The sequence below is a fragment of the Antechinus flavipes genome, chromosome 2 (assembly GCF_016432865.1).
Source record: "Antechinus flavipes isolate AdamAnt ecotype Samford, QLD, Australia chromosome 2, AdamAnt_v2, whole genome shotgun sequence".
Lineage (NCBI taxonomy): Eukaryota > Metazoa > Chordata > Mammalia > Dasyuromorphia > Dasyuridae > Antechinus > Antechinus flavipes.
The window spans coordinates 185924452-185948179 of record NC_067399.1 but is presented as its reverse complement, the minus strand read 5'-3'; the positions used below and the strand labels follow the sequence as shown (position 1 = coordinate 185948179).

At 33.3% G+C, this 23728-nt stretch overlaps 1 protein-coding gene across 4 annotated transcripts in view; it reads left to right on the top strand.

The window, feature by feature from the left end:
- ARHGEF10 (Rho guanine nucleotide exchange factor 10) overlaps positions 1 to 23728 on the top strand; it is a 221909-nt gene that overhangs the window by 125457 nt on the left and 72724 nt on the right. For all 4 annotated transcript variants that reach the window (XM_051976003.1, XM_051976002.1, XM_051976004.1 and 1 more), the window contains 3 exons: positions 809 to 979; positions 3362 to 3507; positions 11835 to 12016. In XM_051976003.1, coding sequence (XP_051831963.1) covers positions 809 to 979; positions 3362 to 3507; positions 11835 to 12016 — 499 coding nt within the window. The remainder of the gene's footprint in view (positions 1 to 808; positions 980 to 3361; positions 3508 to 11834; positions 12017 to 23728) is intronic.

Sequence of the window (23728 nt, the reverse complement as noted above, 5' to 3'; positions counted from 1 at the left end):
CACTTGGGGTCAAAAACAGCCTCTGACACTTACATATAGTAAATGGCTATTAAAAAATCAGTTATATGAAATAGAGCAAATATTTGTGTAAAGTGTAAAAGTATTTGTGGGTCATTATATACAAAGGCTGCGCTGTATCTGTGCATCCCCAGATAAATCATTAGAAAACAGGAATAGAACACCATTACATTTGCTGCTAGAGGGAAGGCCACTAATTAATAACATGGTCTCAGTGAAGGAAAGTTAGTGCTTGGGTTTTATAAACAATATTCTGGTGAGCAAAACTTCAGAAAGGAACTTGTTTTAAAGATTGCATAATGCCACCTAAGATTCTTACTTCTTATTCACTACATAAAGTCCATTGCCAGGCCTGTATTTGTAGCTTTTCCCTTTTGGTAGGATCTGCCAGACCTTTTGCTCCTCTGGCATAGCCTTCCAGAACCCAGGCTCACTTATGTTCCATAATGAGCCTTCAGGGGATGGCTTTAAGCAGAGAATCAGTATTCATTTTATTATAAAAGACTAGCTATTTTTTTCTATCAATGATGCCATTGCATGAGCCATTGTTTCTTTTCCAAAAAGGCTGCTTGCATGTTCAGCCAAATAGTGATTCACTGGAGACAAATCTTGTTCCCAAGGTGCTTGATTTAGTTTTCACTTGAAGCAATTAATGTCATTTCCTTCTTTCCCAGGAGTCGTGAATAACGCAGTTGTGGGGGATGAGAAGTTTCTGAAGGATAGCAGCCTACTTCTCTTTCTTTGTCAAGTCATCATACTTTTCTCTCTCGCTTTTTTTTTTTCCCTAAAGGACATGTTGAAGAACACCACAAAAGGACATCCTGATAGGCTACCCCTGCAGATGGCACTTACAGAGCTTGAAACATTAGCAGAGAAGCTCAATGAAAGGAAAAGAGATGCAGATCAGCGATGTGAAATCAAGCAAATAGCAAAAGCTATAAATGAAAGATACCTGAACAAGGTTGAACAAATTTTTTTTAAAACTATATCCTAACATTTTTGCTTTCTCTTTATGTATCTATGTACTATAACTTTCTTAGAAAGTTTACACTAAGATTTTAAAAGTCCCCATATTCTTTTCTCTTTCAAAATACAGTCTGAAATAACAGCTCAAAGGACTTGCTAATTTTTTAAACTGACCTTTATCATAGTTACCAAATTCTGGAAGAGTGATTTACTTTCCTTTTTTTGGAAGCAGTTCTTAGATTTAGGGACTTTTATCTTTTAAAGAAAAAAAAATTACTTCAAAGTAAACCAAATTTCTTGAATGCTTGCCTAACTTCCTGAAGGACCTATTTGATCAGTACATACCTGGCAATTTTCATAGTTTCTTTGTTTTGAATTATTGAAAATGATAATTTTTTTTTAAAAGAGGCATTCTATCTTTGTCCTAGATGTATGAATTCTTTCTTGGCCTGTAGTTCTTTTTACTTTCTTAACTCCCCTCACTCACAAATTTTATATTATGTCATGACAGATTGAGATCCTTTTGCTCTTTACAGATCACCATCATTCTCTAATTTTCTATTGATTTTATCATAATATTTTTCTTTTTTGTATTATAGCTTTTTATTTACAAGATATATGCATGGGTATTTTTTCAGCATTGACAATTGCAAAACCTTTTGTTCCAACTTTTCCCCTCCTTCCCTCCACCTCTTCCCCACAGATGGCAGGTTGACCAATACATGTTAAATATGTTGAAGTATAAGTTAAATACAATAGATGCATACATATCATAATATTTTTCAATATCCACATAAAGAAAAAATAGTAATAAAAATTTTTAAATAGTTCATATGTACTTGTCATTTAAAAACTTTTTTATAAGTGTCAAATACAGGAGAATTTTTTTGTTTACAACACTAGAGTGAATACCATAAGGAAGACAATGAACTAAGAATATCTCATGGCATAACATAGCTACTGTTTTTCTTTGTGACAGTCTTCTTATTTCCATTGCCATGTCTAGACAATGAAAGGACTTAGGTTCAGATCATTGCGTGATCTTACTCAAATCATATAACCCCTGATCTTGATTATTACTCTGTAAGATGAGAGAAGGTGGGTAGATGATCTCTTAGGTCTCTTCATACTCCAAATCCTATAATCTAGTTATTTTTAAATGAGCATTTTTACTATGCTAATTTTGACTGGACAACATAGGATCATAGATTTAGGACTAAAAGCCTTTACAAATGAGAAATCTGAGGCTCAGGGACATTATGACTTACCTGTGGTCATATAGGAAATCAGTATGTCTATTTCTCCAAAAAAATGCTATTGTGGGTGTGAAAAGCTCATAGTCCACCAGAAATCTAAGTAAACTTCAGTTTGCTAATATTCCTTAACACTTTCCTTTCCCAAATCAAAAAAAAAAAAACCCTTAAACTTCAGAATCTTGTGATCAACTCATATTTAACATCCAAATACCTTAATATTTTATACTACATGCTTATCGTTAGACAAATAGAAGAAGGGGTTTATATATCAAAGTGATTTGGGAAAGAAAAAATATATACTGGAGCATGAAACTGGTTTTACAGTCAGGAAATCTAGGTATAGATCTGTATCCTGACACTTCTATAGGAATTTTGTAATAGAAAAGTCACTTAACTTCTCTGAGATTGTTTCCTCATCTGTAAAATCATAGCCTCTTTTAACTCTCAAACTATATTCCTGTGAATCTATTGTATTTATGTTTAAAGTTTTAATGTAAAAGATGAAGAAGGAAAGTTCTTATACTTTGTAGATTACATAGACAATTTCTAGGTCATTTCACTAACGTGAATGACTTGCTTCAGCATAGGCAAAATCATAAATCTTTCACAACAATTAAAAAAATTTAGAAAGGAATATGTAATATAAACTAATAGTGTAAATGGGGGCTTTTAATGAATGAAATATTTACTTGGTTAATTAAATAAAGTGTTGGTAAGTAAAAATAAATGAATTATTTCTGTTCTCAAATTTCTGTCACTTTGGAAATTTGCTTTTTAAAGGAAAATTCATATGCATGGCTATGAAAATGCCTGTTTTGGTAATGAACAATTTATTTTAATATTTTATTATTAATTATATGATTATGATGTATAATTAATAATATAATATTAAAATTAATGATCATCATAATAATAAAATTACCCAATTGCAAATAAATCCATGGGGCATAAATTTGTGAGCAACTATGTCAGTCTTTAAATCCTTTGAGAAGGATATACAACATTAACAACAACATGAAACAATAATGTCTGCTGTAATGTTTGCATGTGTTTTTGCCATTAAGTTAATTGTAATGAATTATTATTATTATTATGACATTTTTGATATTCTGGAAATTTAGCTTCTCAGCAGTGGCAATAGATACCTCATTCGTTCTGATGACATGGTAGAAACTGTTTACAATGACAGAGGAGAGATTGTCAAAACCAAAGAACGTCGACTCTTCATGTTGAATGATGTGTTGATGTGTGCTACTGTTAGTGCCCGGTAAGTACAGGCTTGATTGATCATATTGGTTATTTGAAATTATTCTGTAACATACTTTTTGCATAATTAGGATAGAAATTGGGTTCCATAGATAAGAGGTCGAGCTAACTTCCTTTACTAAGTTAGGTCAGCCCCTTCTTTCTCTATAACTTGCTTAGAACATTGAGAGATTAAGTTACTTGCTGAAGGTAACCTAACCCGTATGTAGCAAAAACAAGATGTAAATTTAGGACTCCTTCACTCTCAGGACTATTCACCAAATCAGCCTTTTCTTTTTGCTTAATTGGACAATTTTGATAATTCTCTCATTTTAGATACAAAATGTTAGATTTGGAGGGGGATGTTTAGAGATCACCCAATTTAACCCTTTCATTTTACAAATGGGGAAATTGAGGCTCAGAGAGAGAAAGTTATGTCTCCATTGTCAAAGCTAGTAAATGAAACAGCCAGGACAACAATCCTGCTTTTCTGACGTCATTCCCATATTCTTTTCATTCCTTTCTGCCTCTGATATTCTTTGGATTTTGGGCAAAACATTATGTTCTATTCAACTTATATTATACTTTCCCCCTTTATACTCTCCACTCCAAACTAAATTAATTTATTTTTGTCCTCTGAACAAGGTAACATACCTTCTTACATCTGTAGCTTTCCTCTTACTCATCTCAATCTTGGAATGACCTCCCCTGACATGTATGTTTCCTTTCTAACCTATTATGCAAAACTGTATTAAAGGCCACAACATTTTCATCAGCCTTCCCTGGATCTCTCGTCAAGTTTCCAAGTTCCTATTGGACTCATGATGGATTTTGTTTTTGTTTTGGGTATTTTTATATCTCTCTAATGAAAAAGAATAATGAATTTGAAACCAGAGGGTCTGGGATCTACTTCTTAGTTTTAATATAACTTGGAACAATCCATTTTTTCCTCTTTGACTCTTGATTTGCCCATCTCTGAATTGGGTTTAAGTAAATTATCTTTAAGGCCCTTTATTCCTTATGACCATAATTTGTATTTGTTATGAACCATTATGTTTTAGTTACTCATGTAAGTAGATTATAACATGTTTAAAGCCAGGCACATCTCATCTAGATATTTTATCCTCTCTAGTACCAAACAAAATGTCATAAACACTGTAGAAACTTAAAATATTTTTAAATGATTAAACATTATTATGACATATATTAATTACTCTTTTGTGGATTCAGTCTAAATTATTCCTAGTAAGAAAGTAGATAGCTTGAACAATGCATTAACACTTTTAGGGTCTTTTAATGTTTAACACCCACTATGTGATTACCATTTTTGAAATGTGCACATGGAGTACTTCAGAGTTGAGAAATTGGATTTTGTTCTTTTTATAACCCTTGTAAATCCCATTTCAGTTGTTCTTCTTGGTCATTGCCCAACTTCTGTCACTCCAGCTGCTTGCTCCACTCAATAAACTCTATATACATATGTTACTCTTGTATAATTACATTGGATATGTTAATATTACATGTTGAAGGTAGATAAACAAAAAAATGGATGAGATCTTTTTATTTTTTTAACTTCTTCATGAAAATGTCTTTTGTTTTATGCATCATAGTAAATATGATATTTATTTTATTCTAACTTCGACAATTGGGTGATTTTATGAGCTTTAGAAATAGCTACACAATCTAGCATGTATAGTAAAATTGAACCTAATAGAGTCACTATAACTATTATATTCCATTTTATCTTTTTTATCCAAAATTTTTTTGGATAATTGTCAAGTATCTTCTTCACTTATTTCACTAGTCTCATTCTTGCTATATTTTTATTTACTGATTTTACACAGACTTCTCAACTATTAATATATAGACATGTTCGTTTTAGTTCATTATAGTTTTGTCAAGTACTTGCTATGGGTATGACATTATTCTTGACACCAGGGACACAAAGATAGATAGAACATAGTCTTTGTTCTCAAGGAGCTTAATATCCAGTGAAGGAAAGGACCAATAGACAAACTGGGGCAAAAAAAAAAATACAAAAAAGAAGTTTGATCAAAGTTCAACACTCGAAGATGATCACTTCATCTGAAGATACACAGTTGTCTAGGAAAATTTCATTCAGCACTCAGGTTATATCTGAGTGAGATCATGATTATTTAAAAAAAAAAATCAGTTACTACCCAACTCTTATTTCCTAACTAGATCCTAATTCACTATGGGTATGGGAGTATGAGGTGAAGAGAGATAGGGAAAAAAACCTGAATATTGCTTTAAAGATATCCCCAAATCTAAACACAAGGAATGGGAAAGGCATGACCACTGTATCCCAGACAGTGGACAATGGCCAGTGGCCAGGAGAGGACAAGGCAGGAAGACAAAAGTGCAAAGCGACTTGATCCCCAACTGAGTTCCCAATACTGATCCTGGCTCAGATGATCCCATGAGGCATAGGCATGCATGGAATATTTAGACGAGGGCAAATTATCAGGTAACTGCCACCGTGTTTATAGATTTTTTTTTCTTCTCTTTGTTCATATATATGTGTACATGCATACACATATGCATGTATGGCATCTGTACACACATGTATTATACAATATACATACACATGTTGTACACACATATATGGTTACACATACGTAGTATGTGTATATGTGCACATGCATGTAGCCATTTACTTGTAATACTTCTTTTAAATTTGTTCTTGATAATACATTGATCTATGAGTATAGCTAGGCTCATATATACATATGAACCTACATATGTATATGTGTAACATGCATTGCATATTGTATTTAATACATGTCCTACATATGTAGGATGTTACATATAATAACATTATATGATAATTTTTTTGAATTCTGAAGATCTCTTCATATAGGGAAAATATGATTATTAACCACTTTCTTCTGTTGGGGATATACCTGAATCTATTAGCTACGTCCTATAAGGACTTTAGAAGTTTACTTAAGATTTTAGAGGTAGAATGGATCACTGGAGGTCATCTAAATTTAATTTTCATTTTACAGATGAAGAAACTAAAATTCCTAGAGATTTAGATTTGCCCAAATCATAGATAGTAAATGGCATCCCCTAACTCTATATTTGGTACTTTTTCTTCTATTATGCTACTCTGCTTTTCTCAATACTAAAATAAAGTTGTTTTAGAAAACCAGTTTTTAGATGAATAGCCTTTTTTTTTTAAAGAAAAAAGCCCGATTTGAAATTGTAAAATTTTATCAAGAAATTCTTTCCAATTTTTCCCTCTTATTATAAAATATGTTCAATTTTAGTTTTATGAAGAATGATTGCATTTTAGTGCTCATAGGACCTCTAGAGCCCAAATCCCTTTTTACAGAAGAAGTACACGAAAGGTAGTAAATTGCAGAACCAGGATTTGAACCCAGAATTTAGGATGATTCTAAATTTATGAAGTTGGGTGATAAATGGAAGAATGGTAGAATATTCAGCAGAAATAGAGATATTTAGAGAAAGGTTGATTTTGAGAGGAAAGATGATCACATTCACTTTGGATTTTCTGAATTTGATGAGATTCTCAGGTAGAGATATTGATGTAATTCATGATGTAGGACTGGAGGTCAGAAAAGAGATTAGGATATTAAATTAAACGTCCATCTGGGTAATTGACTGAATGATAGTGAATGAAGTCACCAAGGAAGAGATTAGCAGTAGAAGTGGTTCGAGGATAGAACCCAAGATTAGGGACTAGGAGATAATAATTCAACAAAATTGATTGTAGAATGGTTAAATTAGTAGAGAGAAAGTCAAAAGAACAAGCTCTGGAATGCCAAGAAGGAGGTGGGGGAAAGGGGTGCTGGTGGAGAGAGACTGCAGGATCAGTGAGAAATTAATAGTTCAAAAAGGCTTAGAAAAGTCAAGTATAAGGATTGAGAAAAGATCAATAGATTTAGAAGTTAAGGGATTATGTGTTAACCCTTGAGAGAACATTTTCAATAAGTATTATGGAAAAGAGACTTTATAAACCTGCTGCTGCTGCTGATAATAATAATAATAGAATAAGCATTTGAAAGGAATTGAAAGAATAAGAAAATATTTGATCATAATAAAAGAAGAAAAATACACATTCAATCCTGAAATACAAATATTCCTGGGAGTTCTTGTCCTAGAACCATGGGTAGTATTTGTTGGACGGAACATTCAGACAATTGTTATTCAAAATAACATTTGGAGCCAAGTGTTGCCTTTCTAATTATTCATGTTTATGGTCAGTTTAATTTCAGGAAAAAAGAGAAGACTAAAAGCTCAAGTGTACCCACATTGTTGTTGTGCAGCCTCACTCTGACTCCAGATACAGTTTTTTTTTTTAGGAAAGTCAATCAACAATTCTCATTAATTCTACATTTTATCTTTTTTTGTAAAATAACTTTCTACATTGACTTTTCCTAAAAATAAGTGGGAAATTCTGAAAAATTTCCAAATAATAGGTGAAAGCAAAAATACTGTTTTCTATAGAAAGCACTATATAATCCTAACAAGTTTTTTTTTAAATAAATCTATTTTGAAAGCTTTATATTAAAGCATGAAATTGGATTTTTCTGTTTCTGATCTTACCTCTAGAATTAGGGGTAGGAGACAGTGTCCATGCAGAAAGTGGGAAAAGTATTAGATTTAGATGATTCTAGTCCATTCTGCCACTCGTGTGATTTTGGACAAATCACTTGGATCTTCTGAATCTCTATATAACCTCCTAATACAGATGGGATAATTGGAATGACTGGTCTTCAAGGTCGCTTTCAGTTCTAAAATTGTATTGTTCTATGATTCTATGATTTTTAAAAAATTTTATTAGTGTAGGAAACTTCCTCTACCAATTCAAGTTAGCAAACGGTCTGCAACTGAGGGCTTTACAAAGTTATTCTGGAACTTGGAACAGTTACTTAATTAGCACAGTATCCTATAGCTCTTATGTATCAGACATTTACCTAGAACCCAGTTCTTCTTATCTCTGAGATCATATCTATACACTATGTCATACTTTCTTTTACTTCTATAAATATGTTAAATAAACTAGAGAAACAAAAGTCCTTCTAATAAGAGTGAAAAACTGAAGGCATAATATATTCCAGATAAAGAATTTGCTTTAATAATCACTTAAAAATTGATTTTTTTTTGGAAAGCATAAATTTGGATGCTGGAAAGTCCCAGAACATGATATGAAAGACAGCTTAGTGTACTATTAATCTAAATTGTGTCCCTTTTAACCTTTTGGGGGGCCCCTGATGTAAACTGCATCCCCCTTTGAGGAGGGGAATTTCTGAGTCTCAAACGCTGGGAGGGGTACATCTTTCCCAGATAACTCCCATTCAATTGGAAATTCAATTGGAAATATGCCTGGGGCATAGTCAACATCCTCTATTGAGTGGCTCAAACTGTTCCCAAACTCCTGGTCAAGATATATACCATTATAACCAAGAGTTTGTCAGCCTATCTTTGCAGAAGTCTAACAGGATTTTGCCCACTAAAAAAGCTGTTTTCTTAACCCACCTTTGCTAATTCCTAATCAGGAGCTATTTGCCCTTTTGGACTTAGCCCATTGATGAAGATATTTTCTTCTCAGTGTTAACCTTTCTTTGTCAAGTTCCTAATCAGGAGTTTTACCTGCTAAGAAAGCTTTCTTCTTAGTGAAAATAAATCCCCTTTTGCCACACAGACTTCAGGTTTGCGAATTCTTTCACATGGAACCTGTGACATTGACCAGAGGGGATCTCTTACCCTCAGTTCTCGCAACTCATCACTCTCATATACATTGAACTATCAGTCATTCATTAAGTATTTTTAAAATGCCTACCATGGTACCATGCTACTAGTTGCTGGTGAGGCAAAGAGAAAAATGAAAGAGCTCCTGCCCTCACGGAATTTATATTATGATAAGTATAAATTAAAAGACATTGAGTTTGGTCTTGGTTTTATTGCTTTCATGTTGTGTGATCTGGTAAATATCATTTCTGTTCTGTGATCCTCAATTTATGTGGGATTTAAGAAGTGTTCAGGGAAGAATAGCACCCCTGGTGTGAGATCTTCTACATCCTTTTCAGGGCTACTCCTCATCCACTATTGGTTTCTATCTTTATCCAACTCTCATCTGTGGCTCCAAGAAACTTTAGCATGTGTTGGGGCTACACCCTGGTAAACCATCCCAGGAGATAGGCTAAACCATATCTCAAACCTGTTGTTGATGAGTTAGGAGGATGACCACACCAAGCATATGAAGACTGCTATGGCAGAATGGGCTAAGTAGAATATGAAGTAGTCTCTGTGGAGTGCTTAGAGCTTGGTAAGATATTGAAGATGACAAGGTCATCCACTGCATATAGGATCATCATTAGGCATCTCGAGTTTTGTCCTGAGCTGCTAGACTTCAGGCACATAGAGAGTAAAGATGATGATTTAGTGCAATTCTGCCTCACTAAAAAATCCATTTCATTCACAAATCAAGATATCATCCTGTGATGTCATTGGTATTCTTTGAAAATGAAGGATAAACAAGTGCAATAGTTTTCTCATACATACCACAGAAATAATTCCACCTCCTATCACAGCAGGTTTGCCTTGAGGATCAAAAGAGAAGATGTAAATAAAAATGCTTCATGAAATTATATAAATGTAGGATATACTATCTCATTCCATCTCTTCCCACCCCTAGCTTTTAAATTTCCTTTTGTATATAATCTTTCTCTATTATAATGTAAGCTCCCTGTGGGATAGAACTTTTTTCTTTTACATGTATTTGTTTCAGTAGCTCAAAAGAAACATGAGATGAATAAATTTAGAAACATCTCATCTCTACTCCAATGTTCATATGAACTATTTGTGCCTGACCTTTGGTAGAGCCTTCTGAGCTCATATAACTCTAATGTAGTGATATCATTTTGGTTCTCTTCAAAAACAAAGGATCTGAGTTTAAATTAGACCTCAGAGCCTTCATAGTAATGTGACTCTATACAAGTCACTTAACCCTGATTGCCTCCAAAAATAAAAAAAAGTTGGAAAAAAAAATCAAATGCAGCCTTATTCTCTCTTTCTGTCACTGAAGTCTGATGGCATGAAAAAATCAAGATGACTGATAATAGTCCTATATGTTGCAATTGGCCTTGTCATGTTCAGTATCTGACCAAGTTCTAAGATATCCCAGCCTCCTACTCGATGAGCTCCAGTGTCCCCTGTTACCTTTAGCATTGAACAGTATCCATTTGTAGTGTTCTGTCATTTAAATCTCTTCATAATTTGCTTCTTTATGGCAAATGTATTTCCAGCCATCTTCTATTTTATTCTCAACTTTAATGTGTGAGCTAATCTGGCCTATTTTCAAGTTCTAGAACATGATGCTCTATCCATTATATTCTTACCTTCTTACTGATCTTCCTGGGATACTGTGCCTCCTAGCTTCCCTGGCTTCTAATCAAGACTCGGATCAAAGTCTACCTTTTTCAATAATGCTTTTCTGATCTCTCCCTCACCTCCAACTTTAATGTCTTCCCTTTCAGAGTACTTTCCTTCTACTTCATATATATCTGTAGGAACTAGTTCAAATTAGTAAACATTTATTAAGTATATCCCCTATTAACCTATTAAACATATACTAGCCACATTATTAACACTAGTGATTAATAATATTAATTAATGTAGATAGAATGTTAATAACTTAAATACATAGCTAATAATGAAAGCTATTAAATATGTATTAGCAACATTATTTTAGAATGAAAAAGAGCCAGATAACATGGCTTTGAATATCAATTCTGCTATTTTTTAAACCCGGGTATTCTGAGATAATTTGCTTAATTTGGGGGAGCTTCGGTTTTCTCATCGGTATAATTTAGACAGCTTACTCATTGGTCACTTAGATTTCTTATGATCATGGAAGTTCTATCATGACAGTGATAGAACTTTTGTTTTATACTGTGACTAAGATAAATGGAAAAAAGATCAGATAATTTTCTGAACAAATAGAAATTTTTTACCCTATAATTCTCTAGTGTACTTGACATTCCTCAGTATGATGGTCAGCACAGGGCCAGCTCATCCTTTTTAGTAGATAATTAAACATTAAGTTGAGTACTGTAATGCTCTTTGAAGAAATATGTAATTTCACTATTATTCCTTCTGTTTTCTGACTCACAGCTGGAAAGATTCCTCTATCCTCTAATGTACTTGAAGCACAAAACCACATGGGGCCTATTCCAAAGAAAGACAGAACCCCTATAATTTAACAGCTTAAGCATCCCTTATTTGCATGTTCTCTGTGACAGGAAATGCCATAAAACATATAATTAATAATATCTTGTAAAACTGTTGTGATTCTTTCAGCACTTCACATGAAAGCAGTGGGGCTATATCAACTAGCCAAAGATATTTATTAAAATGGAGTGTTCCTCTTGGACATGTAGAGGTCATAGAATACAGCAGTGGTCAAGGCCAAGGAGAAAATAGCAGATACCCTCCAACACATTCTACTGAAAGCATTATTGTGGTCGCCAATGCTAAGCCACGTAAGTGATAGTCTTATTATTCTTCAAAACTTATGATGCTTTTCTGCTTCTTGCCTCCTGCCTCCTGCCTCCTGCCTTGTTTCAAACTCTCAGCTCCTTAGAACCACATTTTTACCTCCTGATATTGAATGCAGAGGGAGTTGCAACAATGTTTGCAAAATATTGTCTTTAATATAGGTTAAAATGGCCAAGTGGATTAGTGAGTTAGATTTTCTGTGATTTTAAGCAAGTATTCTGACCTTTTGGAAACTATGCTAATTATCCCATGTATCTGTGCTAATTGATGTTGATTTGTTTAATAATGGTGTATGCAGAATTAATCTTTTTCCCATTTGCTAAATCTTGGAATATTTGATGTTTTGATGAATCTGTGGTCTCATCAACATGGATACTGTTTTTAGTAGTGAAGAAGACAAAGTAACCAGTTTTTTATCCTAGGTAACTCTTACCTTTTTCTTCCTATAAATCAGTCATAGCAGAGTACATGTAATGTGCTGAAGGTTATTCTCAAGATCTTTTGACATCATATGGATATCTATGAAGTATTCAATCTGTCCCTTATCCCAATTAAACAAATTCCTTTTCTGGAATCTTTGTATCTTTGTCATCTTTGATGACATCTATTCTGCCATACTAGCTCAGTCCTGTTGATAATATGGCAAAGTCTATTTGTACTCATCATAAGTTTCTTCATTGTCATTTTGGTGATCTTCAACGTTAATTCTTCAGAGACTATAATATTCTATCCCTTATAACCATACTCATAAGAAAATTACTGAATCTAAAAATATGTTTTTTTGTTTCAGGGAAAAATAATAGAAACTAAGAAAACAAAGATTTTAAAATTTCATTATCTTCACATTACTTAGATTTCCCGTTCTATGTCCCCTCTTTCTCCTTGAGCACCATCCTTTAAAATAGAAAATGAAGACCAAAAAACCCATTCAGTTTTACACACTTGTTCCCCCACCCTCATTCCCTCTGTAAAGGAAAAAGAGAGAAAGTATCTTTTCACATCTCATCTCTGAGACTAATCTTTTTTTTTTTTAATAATTTCTTAACATTTATTTTTGATTGATTTGTGGTTAAAGGTTTTTGAAATCTACATTGCTATAGTCATTGTATCTTATTATATTGTTTCTGTTTATATCCCTTTGAATTAGTTCATGTCAGTGTTTTTCTACATATGTCAACAATTTAAAATTAAGCATGTTAATTCAGTTTATCTGAAACAGCACTAATTCTATAAATTGATTTAGGCATTCTCTTTCTCTGTTTTACTAATATGTTTTCAGAGATTAATGTTCTTCTGAAAACCACTTGACTATATCCACAAAATTCTGAGATTACTTCATTATCATTCTTTAATATAGCTGTTAGTCATTGCTATGTTTTGTTTTTTGATATACACATTATTGAGGATGTCATTGTTAAATAAACACTTAGGCTTTTGCCATTTGATTATTTTTCCTCTATTAATCACTTCCCCCTCTCCCCCCACATTTTGGTCTGTAAGGGATTGCTGTCTTTTAAAGTTTTAATTATAATTTCTCTGTTCCCTCATACAATGTGTGTGTGTGTGTGTGTGTGTGTGTGTATATGCACGCACGCATGCGAATGTGTGTGGTGTGGTGTGTGTAGCATCAATACATATTTATATTCTTTAATGTATCCATTTAAATTACCTTGAATCTTTCTAATTTAACTTTTCCCAGTAGTCTTTATTTACTTCTATACCTTACTTTTTAATCTCTATTTCTATTTGGTTTATACAGCTTTGAAAAAGGTATATTAAAGTCTCCTGTATTTCAATCAAAAAGCATTTAAGTACTTATTCTTTCTAAGACAGTGCTAAGCACTGAGGATATAAAAACAAAAGTAAAACAGTTTTTCTGTCAAGGAATTTATATGCTAATGGTGAAGATAACATATACTTATGAGAACATATAAAAATACTCAAAATAAATACAAATAAACTTTCCCTTTATGAATTTTGTTACATCATTTGTTGCATATAGCATTGATGTTGTTTCCCATGCTTTCTTCATTTTTTGCTCATTTCATTCTTCCTTTGCTCTACCTCCTCAGTAGCCTCGTCCTTAGATGGGTATTTTATTCTTTAATCATCCCCCCATTTTCCACTTTCCCATTATATTTTGCCTTTTCCTATTGATATGTAAGCTCCTTGAAAATAAGGACTATCTTGTTATTTTTGTTTCTGTATTTGTATCTCCAGCACTTAGCGCAATGACTACTCACACCTAGTAAGTGCTTAATACATGTTCTCTCTGTCTGTCTATTTACTTATCTACACTATTATCTCTTTTGGACATGTGAATTTTTATTTTTCCTTTTTTTGGTAACATGATTGCAACTCAATGTTTTTTTTTGGAATCATGTGATAGTATATTTTCTTCCAGTGACTCATTTTCATTCTTTATGCCTTTATTTTAATTTTTTTTTGATATGTACCACAATATTAAGGTTTGTTTTCTTAATTATTTTGCTTCTATTTCTATGGCATCCCCTCTACCACCATTCTTTCTACTTTCTCTATGTAGAGTTGCTTGAAATAGGGATCATATCAGCTGAAACATATGCCTTCATATATATTTAAAACATATATACCTGGGAGGTATATTATACTGGCTACACACAGCAACATGGGTTGGAGATAGAGAAAACATGAATAGAATCTTTAATAAGAATTTAAGTAATTGGTGCTATTTCATGAGACTTTTATCTTAAGTGGTGGTTTTGCCATTTTGAAATTTATCTTTGCATGTACTCTTAGTTACTATAAATTTGATACATATATCTTTTTGGTGGGTGAATGGGAGAGGCCCATGTTAGGTTATGCAAGAAAAAGTTACTAGGTTGAACAGCAACAAAACTTGCTGGTTCCTTTTATCATATCTCATTGATCTTCCATAGAGCAGTTAATCGATGTGCTGACATTGATGAGATATTAGATCCATAAAAATAACAAATACTACCAAATAAAACCACTTCTATCCTTTATTCTTGCTTTTTACATTTGCTCCTAAACTTGAGTTTTACTGCCCACCAAAGACTGGATGTAATTGTTTAAAATCTTTGCCCTCATAAGTTCAACTTCATTCCGCCTTTCAGATGGCTTTTTTGGGGATTGTTGTTTAGGTTTTTTTTTTTTTTTTTTTTTTTTTAGGCAAGTCTTAGATTCTCTGATTCCTGAATGCTTTCTTACTACTCCAAACATTACACTATCTCTCTTCTCTTCATTTATTTACAAAGTCAAAGCATTCACTTTTTAACTAAGATAGATTTTTTCATAGTAGTTGTTTTTCTAAGAAAAACATTATCTCATCACAGCAAAATGTGAACTCTCCCAGCTATCATGTATTAGAGGCAAGGATTGAGACATTTTTAATTGGAATTCCACTTAGGGAGAAGACTTATGACTTGAATGCTTTTGTGGAAAGTTTTAAAAGTTTGGATTCTTTGGAAATTTAAGTAATAATTCTTTTTTGGATAGTTTAGTATTGTGGATTTTAAAAGGCTCTGTTTATACACTAACTGAAGTTGCCTAGTTATTTTCAAGATAAAACATAAAGACACTTTAAATTAAATTTGAGTAATTGTTCAATGAAATCAGAATTCACATCACTGATTTTCTGAGAAAATGACACTAATTATACTATCATATAATTATTTCATCATCCAGTTTTTCTGACTGGTAAGAAATTTATGACTTCATTCAGAGATTTCTTACAATTATATGTCCATGACTCTTTCTGTTGTTGTTTGCTTACATTTTTTGTTTTTCTTCCCAGGTTATTTTTACCTTCTTTCTAAATCTGATTTTTCCTGTGCATCAAGATAACTGTATAAATATTTATACATATATTGTATTTAACATAAAAAGATGAAACTTTTAAAAGTTTAAATAAAAAACAATAATATGCCCATGTGTAGTGAGTATACAGGAGTTTGGAGAAAGAGATAAGTCTGCTCAAGGTATCATTTTTCTTTTCTTTCTTATTTCTTTTATCTTCACTACTTTTTTCCTCAGCGATATTTTCCCAGAGATTTTTTTTTTTACTGTTAATGATGATTGTTTTTCTAGTTATGTTTGATCTGTTGAAAAGACATCATCTTTATTCTACTTGTCTTGATAAAAGTGTAGAATGAATGACATTTTCCTTTATTTAGAGGAGGATTAATTTTTAGATAATTTATAATGATTCATCTAACCCTTGAAAAGTGATATGTAGGCTTCTTAAAATGGGAAAATTACTTTTAATAAACAAAATACAATTAAATTTAATAAACATTTAATAAGTGCCAACTTTAGTGCCATACACTATTCTCAATTCTGAGGATCAAATAAGAAAAAAGAAAAACCAGTCTCTATCTTCAATAAGCTTTAGTACTTCAGTAAGGGTAGACAACTCATAAAAGGGAGCCAGGGAGGGGATGCAGTGTTGTTTGGAGTTAAATTCAGAGTGATAGATACAATATGAATTGAGTTATATATTTTCCTATATAAAGGAAGCCATTGGGAGGAGTTGAGAGGTGGTGTCCAGGCTTGAGTTAGTAAGTACTGAGCTTAGAAGTGACAAGTTTACCCTAGCAAGCATATGAAACTTTGAACTGGATTTAGAATTTAGACTTTTTTATCTTAAGACCACCTGTGAACATTCAGTAGAATCTATGCTTCTTAAGGACAGTGATCATCTTACTTTTGTATTTGTAGCTCTGACACCTAATGCAATATCTGGCACAGAGCAAATTCTTGATGATTGCTTATTGATTGACAATCAACTTATTGATACATGAAATTGAAAAGTGAGGAAAACAGGCATAAAGTTAAACTTAATCTCTTGGCAAAAATATTTTTATGCATATTTTTCTCATGTAATGGGAGAGGTAGCATAGCATAGTGGATAAAAAGCTGGCTTTGGAGTTAGGAAGACCTGAGTTCAAGTCTTGTCTCTGATCTCTACTGAATGTGTGCTCCTATCAATCACTTAATCTCTCAGTTTTCTAGGCAGATTTCAGAGTTTATATGTTACAAAGCAAGTAAAAGTACAAAGTAAACTACTTTGGGAGAGGAAATTTTTTTCAACTAGGATTTCTCTATACCAATGAGATCATAGATTTAATCATTCCTTTTTGTATGATGAGGCAATAATGAAATGAGATTTAGGATTTCTTTGATTTAGGAAACTTCCTTTGAGGAAACCCCACTACTGTGCCAACTGGCTTGTACTCTTTATTCTTACTCTGGAGAATTGCATAGTGGCATTAAAAGATATATGCTTGGAGAATAAAGCCAGTATATGTAAGAGACAGAAAAAGAATCTAGGTCTTCCCAACTTTGAGGTCAGATTAATGTGTCCAAAATTATTCAAGATATGCATAACACAAGTATAATTTTAATGTCATTACCCAGAAAGATTGAGTCTTACAAAGACTGGATCCTGTTCAGTTGGATATAGAGAAGTGTAGCCTTGAACTCACGGTACATCACAAAATCCATAGTTCTTTGAATAGGAAGCTTTCACAACACAAGATGAAAAGGGATAGGTTCACTTTGAATAATTTCTAATAATCTAATTCTAGCCCATATAGAATATCTGGGGAGATTATTGTCTATCATTACCCAGGGTTCTCAACTACTCTGCTCTCATTGCAAGTACAAGGTTTATAAAATTAAAGGAATATTTCCTTTTAAAAAATAATTAAATGTAAATTTATTAAATATTTTCCCCAGTTACATTTAAAACGATTTTTTTTTTACATTTTTAAAAAATCTTTTGAGTTCCAAAGAAGACTAATCATGCTTAGAGACTAAATCTGCCAAATACTATGTAAATATTCTTAATTATGAATCTTTACACTTCTATAAATATTTCTGTACTTGCTTTGTCATTGTAAAATTTTTCCAGCCTGTCCTAATGCTGTTCTTACTACTACTAAACATAAAGGTATATTTGGAGCTATCATATTAATCTGATTCTCACCATCATCATTGAAATACAGATACTATCAGCTTACAAATGTCTCATTAACAAACTTTGGCAAATTATCTAAAATGGACTAGAGATGATTCTCTAGTTTACATGTACTTAGTACTTAGTATAATTCTACAAGTTGACACCTATTCTACAAGACTGACACCTATGATTATGTACTTATAATAGAATATATAAGAACTAAGAAATCTGGGAGGGAAGACAGACTCAGAGATAGAGAAGATAGAGGATTGGAGGCTGGAGCTCAAGCTCTCGGACTCAAGACACAGACTCGAAGACAAAGACCCTTGTGGTAGCTATCCTGTCTTCCTTCACTTCTCCACTGAAACCAAGGCTTGTCTGAAGGTCCTCCAGAAAGCTAGCCTGACCTCAGGTGAAGGAGACATACTGTGAAGGAAGAGAGGCCACTCACCACAAAGGTCTTTGTCTTCGAGTCTGAGCTCTAGCCTCAGTCCTTTGTCTTCTCTGTCTATCTTGGACACTGTCTGTAGGTCTAACTCTGACTTCTTAAATACTCTGTTACAACTAAATCCATTCATCATTCTGAGTATAAGCCTCATTATCATTCTATCACTAGAGAACCATTATTTGTTATAAGATTAAATCAATCATACTGAACTAGAGAACAATTATCACCATGCCAAACTAGATAACCTTATCTTATCAATTCCATTGAGCTAATACCTTGTTGTAAGAATCCTTGCCTCAAGTATATTTCTCCAGAGTTCTGGACCATTACAAGTATCCTCTTCCAGTCCTTGGATTTCAAATACCTTGCAGGCATAACATTTTTTTATAAAAAGGAAAAGGTAGAATAGAAGACTCCTCTATAAACTTCTAGAGAGCTTACTAACTAAAAATACTGACTTCTATCTGAATATCAATTTTTAAAAGTCAAGCTTCCATATTTTCTTAGACTTTTCTTTAGGTAACTGTTCCCTAGAAACATAATATGTTGCTAATTTGCAATTATTAGATACCATAGTTCACACTTATGCCTTGAATGCTTTCAAGATTAAAGCAAAAGGATCATGTTCACAAGGTTTTTTTTTATTCTTATATTATTTCTTTAAATTAGGTTTCCAGATTATTTTGCTCTGTGCTCTAATCTTTTATTTAAAGACTATAAAAGACTGAAGATGCATAGACTCTATTGACTTTCAGAATTTTGCATTTGACATTGTCTCTGTCAGATTAAAATACTGTACCTGCTAAATGTTTTCTCCTGTTTTGTAAAATTTTTATAAATAAAATAAAAACTGAAAATGCAATTCAAAAATAAATAAATAAAACATTTGAGTTCCAGATTCTTTCCCTTATCCCTACCTTAACCCCAATTAAAACACTGCATGTGAAAGTTATACAAAACATTTCCATAAAAATCAAGTTGTGAAAGAAAACATAGATCTCCCACCCTAATTAAAAAAAACCCTCAAGAAAGAGGAAAAAAAGAGAGAGAGAGAGAGAAGGCTTCAATCTGTATTCAGATACAATCAGTTCTTTCTTTGGATATGGATAATATTTGTCATCATAAGTGCTTCTTAATAGTCGTGGATCATCGTACTGCTGAGAATAGCAAAAGATATTTACAGTTGGTTATCCCAAAGTATTGCGCTTCTTTGTAAACAGTACATTTTACTTTGCTTGAATTCATGGAGAACTTTCCAGTTTTTTTTTTTTTTCCTGAGAGCATCCTGCTCAACATTTCTCATAGAACAATAATATTCCATGACAATTACATTTATTCACAATTTGTTCAGCCTTTCCCTAATTGAGGGGCATTTCCTCAATTTCCATTTTTTTTTTTTTTTTGCCCTGAGAAAAGAGCTGCTACAAATATTTTGTACATATAGACCCTTTTCCTTTTTTAAAAAATCTCTTTTGGCATTCATGTGGTAATGTTACATCAAGAAATATGCATGAATTTATAGTTCTTTGGGTGTAGATCATATCTTTGATCATTTACTTATTGAAGCATGACTCTTATTTTGTATAAATTTGACCCATTTCCTTCTGTATTTGAGAAATAAAGCTTTATCAGAGAATTTTGCTTCAAAATTCTTTTTACAGTTACTATTGATAACTGTATTTCCCCACATTTATTCTATTTTCTTTTTCTTTTCACCCTGTTCATCCTCAAAAGTGTTTTGCTACTGACCATTCCCTCCCCCAATACTCTTTTATCACCTTCCCTCCTTCCCATGTTCCTTTCTGCTCCTATTTTCTTACAAGGTAAGATAAGATTTCTATACCATATTGAATTTATAAATTATTTCCTCTTTGAGCCAGTTCTGATGAGAGTAAGATTCGTTCACTTACCTTCTGCTACCCGATCTTTACTTCCCCTCTAAAAGTTTTTTCTTGCCTCTTTTTATGGCAGATAATTTATAGCATTCTATTTCTCCCTTTCCTTTTCTTTCAGTACATTCCTCTCTTGCCCCTTAATTTCCCATTTTTTAAAGATATTATCCCTTCATATTCAACTCATGCCTGTGCCCCTCTCTTTCTTTCTCTCTTTCTCTATATGTATATATACATAAATGTACTCTTTAAAACTGCCATAATAATGAGAAAGTTCTAATGGTTTACAACTATCATCCTCCCATGTAGGAATGTAAACATATGAACTTATTAAGTCCCTTATGATAGCACTTTCCTAATTACCTCCTTATGTTTCTCCTGAGAGCTGGATTTGAAAATAAAATTTTCCATTCAGCTCTGATACTTTCATCATAGATGCTTGAAAATCTTCTATTTTGTTGAATATTTGCCTTTTCCCTGAAAGGATTATACTCAGTTTTGTTGGGTAAGTGATTCTTGGTTGTAATCCTAGCTCCATTACTCTTCAGAATGCCATATTCCAAGCCCTCTGGCACTTTAATATAGAAATTACTAAATCTTATATTTGCCTGTGGATTCACTATGTTTGATTTGTTTCTTGCTGGATGCTTGCAATATTTTCTCCTTGACTTGGGAGTTACAGAATTTGGCTATAACATAACAGGGAGTTTTCATTTTGGGATTTCTTTCAGGAGGTGATTGGTGGATTCTTTCCATTTCTATTTTACCCATTGGTTCTAGAATATCAGGACAGTTTTCCTTGGTAATTTCTTTAAAGATGATGTCCAGGCTCTTTTTTTGATCATCATTTTCAGGTAGACCAATAATTTTAAAATTATCTCTTCTGGATCTATTTTCTAGGTAGTTTTTCCAGTGGAACATTTCACATTGTTTTTCAATTTTTTCCACTTTTTTTTGGTTTTGCTTTTTTGTATATTGATTTCTCATAAAGTCATTGGTTTCCATTTGCTCAATTCTAATTTTTCCTTTTTCTAGTATTTCCTTTTGCACCACTTTAAATTCTTTTCCTAATTTCTCCTCTATCTCCCTTACTTAATTTTCAAAAATGCTTTTGAACTCTTCCAGGGTCTGAGATCAGTTCTTAATTTTTCTTAGAGACTTTGGATATAAGTGCTTTGACTTTGTTATCTTCTTCTAAGTGTGTCTTTTGCTCTTCCTTGTCATTATAGTAACTTTTTATGTTACTATAACATAGTAACATAGTCAGAATGGTCATGAAACTTTTTTTTGTTGTCTGCTCATTTTCTAGCCTATTACTCAGCTTTTGGCTCTGATAAAATAGGGCTCTGTTTTTAGAGGGGAGGGGTGCACTGTCCCAAGCTTCTGAAGAGATTGTGCAGTTATTTTCAAAGATACTTCTAGGGACATGACCATAAATCCTCTTCTCTGCCCTGGCACTATTAGGAGTGTTCCCATCCCACTATAGTTATATTGTGCTAAAGCAACAGAGTTATGCTTTGCTGACTCTGGGGCCAGGCCTGGGGCTGGGACTGCACTAGGATAGTGTGCTGAACTCCCGCCCTGTTGCCATAGACAGCTTATTTCGACTGACCTTCCAAATTCTCTTTGGTGTTTCTGGGTTGAGACTTCTAGAAACTACAAGTACTGATGCTAATTCAGAAGTCCCTAAATCCATTCCTGCTTTGCTGGAGTGTGTCTAGAGCTGAGGCTGCCCTGGCTCTGCCTGTACCACGACTGCACCTGCATTTCTCTCCTGGTGTTTCAGATCTTTTTTGTTGACCTTCTTAGTTGGTTTCAGCTGGAAAATGTTCTACTCCATCTTTTTTTTTGTGGGGGGGAGTTCTGATGCTCAAAAATTTGTCTAGAATCATTATTTATAGGAATTAGGAGCAGCATAGGGAAGAGATTGGGCAGGTTTTTGCTTTTATTCTATCATCCTGTATCTGCCTTCCCGAAGGAACATTTCTTTGAGCCAGAAATGGTAATTTTTATATTGAAGGCAAAATCAAACTCAGCCTTCACACAAAATAAGCCATTTTCAAAGATCTATAGAGCATCTTAGTCACTGTCTCAGTGAGGCAGTGATTTTAGCAGGTAGCTCCATCCTGCAGTTGCACCACAATAGCTCCTACAGTATTAAGAATCATTCTCTGTCACAGACTCTCCTACATTTTGCTTCTCCATAGCTCCTAGCAGCCAGTATCAAATGTTGCCCTCAGACTCTGCCAAATCATCTGTTCAGCTTTACCTTCCTCTATCATTGGGTACAGTCTTTACTGCAACAGCAGAGAATGCTCTGATTTCCCCCATCTGGCAGGAAACAGCTATTCTCCTTGCATTAGTAATGAGGCAGTACCTGTATTCTTTGACCATAAGTCCATAATTTGTGCCACTAAAGCATTGTTTGCCATCCAAGGGAATAGTCATGTTTAAGAATTAATAATACAACCTGATTTCTCCCTAATTATCTTTCTTAGGTTCCAAAGCCTTTCAAAGACAGTAGATATTAATCAAATCCCTGTAGGCTGCTACCAGAATAGGTGGAGGTGGTGGGTGGGGAAAGCTAGACATTCTTTTGGTTCTCTAACATATATTCCATTTCTTCCCTTAAAAACGCCATTCTTGCAGGTATGTTTGGGGGAGTAAAGTGAGGAGGGAGAAAAGGTTCCATAGTTGCTATGCAGCAATAGTGTGAGTGTTGACTGTGTGATCCTGGGCAACTTTCTAAGACCACTTTCAGTTTCAAGATAGTGGCATATAAGTTGTAATAACACAGAATCATAGAATTTTAAATCAGGAAGGCAATTTCATGGCTACCTACTCAAAAAAAATAGGCATTAGTTAATATACAAAAGGAATGCCCACTATAACATTTTCTGCAAGTAGTTGTCTAGTCTTAGCTTAAAAACCTCCATTAAACATCTCTCAAGGCATCCCACTTTACTTTTGTACAGTCCTAATTATTAGGAAATCTTTCCTAATATCAAGCTTAAATTTAAGAGTTCTTGGAGGTATATAGAAGAGAGTAAGAAGACTGAAAAGTTAAGAAGTTTGTCAGATTATGAAGGGCTTTGAACACTAAACATATTTGATTCTGGAGGTAATAAAGAATCGCTGAAGTTTATTGACTAGGGGAATTAGATAACTTTGTTACCTATAGATCATACATTCCAAAGAGCATAGTGTAAAAGGTAGCTAGCCTTAAAATAATTAGTAACAAGGGAACAGGCAATGGAAGACTGAATTGTGGTTTGAATGATAGGCAGGAGTGCAGAATCACTGAGATGAGAAAAGTATGACGAGATGGGAGTTTGCTGATCTTTGAGAATAAGTTAAAGTAGATTATCAATAGTCAATCTCCTTCATGAAATTT